This window comes from Cynara cardunculus (genome assembly GCF_001531365.2).
Source record: "Cynara cardunculus var. scolymus isolate 2C chromosome LG 10, CcrdV1, whole genome shotgun sequence".
NCBI classification, from domain to species: domain Eukaryota; kingdom Viridiplantae; phylum Streptophyta; class Magnoliopsida; order Asterales; family Asteraceae; genus Cynara; species Cynara cardunculus.
This window is the reverse complement of record NC_037537.1, coordinates 22,979,804-22,986,225: the sequence shown is the minus strand read 5'-3', so window position 1 is coordinate 22,986,225 and position 6,422 is coordinate 22,979,804. Positions and strand designations below refer to the sequence as shown.

The following is a 6,422-nucleotide window of genomic DNA, read 5'->3' as shown; positions in this document are numbered from 1 at the left end:
TCGTTTTTGTGATTTTAAATATGTGTTGCAGGTCGGGTGGAAGGTAAAGGAAAAGAAAAGATTTAATACTTTTCTTACGTGCATTTTGGTTGAAGGTTTGCTTTTGATGCATAGCTCTGATGATTAGTACAAGATTGTATTTTGAATTTTTGGACCTTGTGTTTGGTCATAGTAGATTTCTTGTACTAGTGGACCCGAATGTATATGAATATGTATTTCTTTGGTATGAAATATGTATTACATGCAATGTGTGGGCTGGGGCGTTACATATTTCTCTAAAATTAAAATAATGAAGATGATAATATCCATGATTAACACCCTTCACAATAAAATGGTTAATCAACCTATTATAATTACAAAAAAAATGAACAAAATGAAAAATTATGATTGATTTACAAATTGAGTGGTTTTTATTTGAACGTTCCCCAATATATATATATATATATATATATATATATATATATGATAAGTGCAAATTTTAGACATTTTTACATCAAATTACCTTGAGATTAATGTCATTTAGATGTTTAAAATATCCATTTTAATTTAAGATGATATTTAATCTTATGTGACCATTTAAATTGAAAAAAAAGGAGAAAATTGATTGTTGCATTTTGGTTTTTATCATCAGCATCAAACAGCCCAAATTCAGGCCCAAACTGCAGCCCATGAAGAAAAAAAGAAAAGAAAAGAAGAGAAGCAGCAACAACAGCAGCCCAAGGCTGCKGCCCAAATCAAAGATCGAGTAGAGAGGGAGATCGTGGGCAGAACGATGGAGATCGTGGGCAGAACGATGGAAGCGGGAGCGAACGTGGGCAGAAAATCGGAGAAGAGGCAGCGAGGAGGCGATAAAGGGGCTGCCGATTGAGAGAGCAAGGGGGCGGTCGATCGATTGACAGCAAAGGGGCTGTCAATCGAGAGGAAGCAGTCGACCGAGAGAAAAGGCTGTCATCGGGAGGAAGCAGCAGTCGATCGAAGGGGGCTGTTCGAAGAGGAGAAAAGTCGAGAGGAAGCAGGCGAGAGGGAGCAATCGAGAAGGACAGCAGCATGTATTACCATAACCTGTCGATCGGTGGATTGAAGAAATCGAGAGCAGCAAACAGAAGCCGAGCAAGGCAAAAATCAAGAGGGGGCTGTTCGATTGAAGTTGTAGAATCAAGAAGATACTTGAGGCAGCAGCCGGGAGGAAGCAATTGAGCAGTAGGTCATCGAGAGAGGTAATCAAGATGCAGTAAGCAAACTGAAATCCATTTCCAGATTTTAGAGATGAATTTAGATTTCTCGACTTAGGATTCTTCCTACTCTACTGATTTCTACCGTCGGTAAGTTCGAATTCTGTTTCAAAATAGACATGAGTAGCTAATTTTTTAATTTCTAGTAATGGGTATGTGAATACTTTGAATTTGGATTCGTTGAGACTCACGTCAATTTCAACATATCATTTGAAGCTATTTATGCGATTTTAGAGTTGAATGCTTATCGTTTTGAGTTAGATATTTTGAGTAGGATCCCTTATTATGTCTAATTCAATTTCGAGTTGCTAGATAAACCTTTAAGTCTGTAATTGCTTTTCGGTTTATTGAAGTAGCACACGACACACAGTTGACATTTAGGTTAAATGATGATGTTGTAAGATCGTATAATCTAATCTAAACAATCGGCGTCCGATTGTCGATTAGTGTTGGGTTTGTTTGACGTTAATGCAATTGGCAATTAAATTCTAAGTTCGTGACTAGGTTTGATTAGCTAATTAGAGGTTAATCGTAGAGCGTTCGATATTGATCATGCTTTTATAACGAACAGAATATTGACGCGTGTCGATGTCCTAACCAACGTGGTTTCTTTTGAGAAAATGGATTGAATGAGTCGATGATATATAATCCAAAGGATTAGTTGATTGATGCTCATTACTAGTCTCGTTCTTATTATTGTTTAAAGTTCCCAATTTATTTTGCATATTTAGGTTGTTTATAAATCATCCAACCCCCCCCCCCCTTTTTATATATAGTGTTTTATTGTCAATGAATGTGCACACATTTACGTCTTGGACTTACGGTTAATACCGAGTCCCTGAGGAGACGACCCTACTTATCGCTATTACAAGTGTGTTTTAGAGATAATAGGCTTATTTCATAAATTTTATTATTTGCCAAACTCGACACCCGTCAATATATATATATATATATATATATATATATATATATATATATATATATATATATATATATATATATATATATCTTTGGTTCATCAAAAAACACCACACAATAACTTGCTTAAATATGTTCATCAGAAAGTTTGCATCTTTCATGAGCATGGTGAGTATGCAGACAAATTCGGCTGCTTGATGATGACCATAATGAAGGTCTGTTTCCACAACTACTTGCTTAAATCATGTTAAGATAAAAAACTTAACAGAGGTCGAATCTTAACCAACAAAGTAAGTTGTCAAAACCAAAAGCATTAACATCTACTTGTTACATTACTCGAGATTCCTAAAACAACCGAGCCTCTCAATATGTGATAATTAAACTATATAGATCGAATTATTTTTTACAACTAACAGTAGGAAACAATTAATATATAGAACAAGTTACCATCACATTAATGGCAGAGCTATTTGATAATTAGATGGAGGTACCAAATAGAGGGTATGGACATGGAGGATCTGTCACTTCAAGGTCTTCAAGCATCTGGACTACCTTCCTCATGGTTGGCCTCAAACAAGGGTTTTCTTGTACACACCATAGACCAACCTTCACAAATGTTATTACTCTCTCCAAGTCATCTAACCCCTCCATATCATCCTCAACAAATGCATCCACTCTACCTTCATGATAGCAATCCCATGCCCAATCAGTTAAAACTTCCACATCTTCCTTATCACTGTCAAAAACCACACTCTTTTGACATGAAATGATCTCTAATAGYAACACGCCATAGCTGAATACATCAACCTTCACAGTGACGGGGGTGTTCCTAAACCATTCTGGAGCAACATATCCTTTCGTTCCTCTTATTCCAGTATTTGTTCGACTTTGATTCATCAAYAAAAGCTTTGCCAATCCAAAATCWGAWATCTTAGCATTGTAGTAATCGTCAAGAAGAATATTTTGAGGCTTTATGTCACAGTGGATGATCTGTGTGCTACACTCTTCATGGAGGTATGCGAGTCCCTTTGCTATGCCTACACCAATATAACTCCTTTCTTTCCAACTTGGCTTCACGTCTTTGAAAAGAAAGGCTGCGAGAGTGCCATTGTTCATATACTCGTAAACCAATAGGCGTTGCTCACCATCATCACAATACCCAAGAAGCTGCACCAAATTTTTGTGATGAGTCCTTGCAATGACGTTAACTTCCGTCTTGAATTCCTTCTCGCCATCTTCAACCACTCTATCCAACTTCTTTACTGCCACGATGTTTGTCCCTATTACGCCTTTATAGACTATCCCGAAAGCCCCCTTTCCCAGTTCATCCTTGAACCCATTAGTAGCTTCGACTAGCTCTTGATAAGTAAAACGAGGCAGATTGCTTTCAGCAGCTTTACTACTTGCATATGGATTCATGGGTTTCTTCTTGTAGACTAGAAAGAAGCCCAGACAAATCACACCAGTCAATACTATAATAACAAACACACAAGTACCTAAAAGAACTGATCCAACAAGTACCAGGCTTCTCTGATCTTTTTCTTTTAAAATCCAAGGAGGGCATTGAGGAGGACGTTCATCTTTCTGGTATTTCAGGAATGCCTTCACATATTCTGAAGTCTTCTTTCCATGGGAGAGAGGAATTGCCTTCTTCCAACATTGGTCGTCCCGGAAAATCGCAACAGCACAGAAACAATCTTCCCTGCAAGAAAGTTTGCAGTTTTCTTCATTACTTGGTCTGATATGTGCATAGTCAGATCCTGACCAATCAGTATTATTGAGCTCGATGAAATCAAACAGATCTCCCCCATAACCTTCATCACATCTTGGACTGATATCATGGTCGCAGTCACCATTTGGATCATTGGAATCAAGCAACGAAAACCCCTGTGGGCATTCACACTTTGGCCGGTTACCATCAAGGCTGCAAACGTTGTTAAGCCCACAAGCTCCGCTACCTATATCCCCACTAAAACATATTTCTTTTGGCTCAGACCATATAACTGCCCAACTTGCATTTCCAGTGGGATTCTTGGGGTGGTAGTATTGAGTAAAAAGCCCATCAGGATCTAGAGTAGCTCTGTGATAATAATCTCCAGAAGGAAGTGCGTCTCTTCGAGTAAGATCATATTTTTGGCCATTTCTTCTCAATATATACATGTATCCCGTTGCATCAAAGCTCAATTGGTAACCAGAATTTGTTGAATTGCCGGCATCTGAAGTTCCACTTACATAGTAAGGATTAAGAGGGAAATTGGAAAATATATCTCGAATATTAAGAACAAGATTCCCATTTGTTACCATACGTAATTGGAATCTTCCACGAGAGAAGTTTGTTTTGTTTTTTTTCGAATTGATCTGTCCACGTATCTCCATAACCTGAGTAGGCAATAGGGTATCTGCTGGATAACTAAAACTCTCCCATATCTTGCCAGAATTATTGCCAAGAATCACAAAGTTACCAGTATCATTCATAAAACCACATGCAAGATCAGAAAAAGAGCTGGAAGTACTCCATACTTCTCTGCCTTGAGGATCAGTGAGTACAAGCCCACGCTGATCAATTAGCTCGACTTTCGATCCTCTAGACACAGTAGCATTTGTTTCTGGATACCAGATGATGGTTTTGTCAGGTATCTTGTCATACCATATGGATAATAAGAAATTATCGTTCCCTTCAAGTTGTCGGAACCCAAAGGCAAAGTCACCAGAAGATGAAAGCCATGGTGTGACACCGGGGGTTGCTGTGAGTGATGCACCAACAGATACAGAACACTTGGTCTGTTGTCCAGCTACAAAACCCAGAAAAGTAGTCACGAAGAAGAGACACAGTAGGACTTCGGCCATAAGGAATTGAGAGAGTGGTAGAAACGATAACAAAATCAATGGGGAGTCCAAATATATATATATATAAACTGATGAATGATTGAAGTCAACAGAAAGACTTTTGAAGTCCTACGTACAAAATACTTTGGAATACAAGTGTTTTATGGTCACACACCAATCCTTAAATTTGTGTGGTGTTGAAGAATCTTGACCAGTTGGCCTGCTTTTTCTTCAAGGAAATGTGATGATACACGGCAGGAAGGCAACGTGGAAAACAATTGCAGATAGACCCAATTATCAAAACCTTTATGGAAATCTCTAATGAAGCGAGGCCAATTATCAAATAATGAAGTTACAAATTCAATGATCGATATGTAGTTTCATTTAAACAAAACTGCCGGCGTTAAAAGAGTTTTACATCGGTTAGACTTGGACTATTTCTCATTCAAATTTGTTGGAACCTCCTTTTTAGAGTAATCGGACAGGGTTGCATATGCATATATTATCACGTAGTATCAGATTCAAGGTCTACCACTCTAGATGATAGTACTTTGGGGCAATATGTATTGGTCTAGTTCTCTCACCAATCTTGCCCCCTCTCAACATACTCGGATAATCTGGGTCCATCTAGCCTCCGTTAGAGGGTCGTGTTAGAGCCCCATATCGGATAGATGTATTTTGGAGAGTAATCCGATAAAATACCACGTATTATCGCATCTTGGAGTAAAAAAATCAGAAAAACCAACAAACTCAAAAGCATAACTCATGAATAATACAAGTCTTCCTTTCCCTGTCTAATTATCCCATCAAACACGCTACCCATTCTAAGTTGAAGTCAAAAGTCTCTATCCCTACCTCATTAATTTGACCACCCATAAAATCATTTTCATATTTTATCAATATATCAACACCAAAATGTATTCTTATAAAAACAACTTATTGACTTATTCCGGTATGACACCTATAATAAGCACTTTTGAGTGTTTGGGTAAACGGCTTATGCCGGTACCAAACCGGTAACAAAGAATTTTTGCATTTTAACATATAATAAGTGTATAAGTTGTTTCAAATAAGCAACCCCAAACACCCCCTAAAAAGTATTGTAATAAACATTGGTGGTTGCTGTGAGTGATGCACCAACAGATACGAATATTGATAAGAAAATTATATTATTAAACCAAATATAAATTACTTCGTTATTGTAACTAAATTAAATTATAATAAAAAAACTGAATTAAAATTTACACAAAAAATGAGGAATTTTAAATAGTTAATTTGATAMRAATATTGATATATTTTTGTTATGCATAAAGTACTGTATATTGATGCATATTACTTAAAATTCAATATTACAAGTAATTATGCATAAGTACAACTTATTAAAGCTCGATGTTTGAATTCGTATAAATAACTGCGGATAAACATAGTCAAATAGAGGATGAACAT

General features: G+C 37.0%; 1 protein-coding gene across 1 annotated transcript; it reads right to left on the bottom strand.

Annotated features, from left to right (window-relative positions):
• Window positions 1-2,526: 2,526 nt before the first annotated feature.
• On the bottom strand, window positions 2,527-4,998 carry LOC112519517 (G-type lectin S-receptor-like serine/threonine-protein kinase LECRK3). The gene is made up of 2 exons (XM_025127679.1): window positions 3,647-4,998; window positions 2,527-3,508 (listed from the first exon to the last, which is right to left on the bottom strand). Exons 1-2 carry the CDS (start codon window positions 4,995-4,997, stop codon window positions 2,628-2,630), a joined length of 2,232 nt encoding a protein of 743 aa, XP_024983447.1. The 5' UTR covers window position 4,998; the 3' UTR covers window positions 2,527-2,627.
• Between the last annotated feature and the right edge of the window lie 1,424 nt (window positions 4,999-6,422).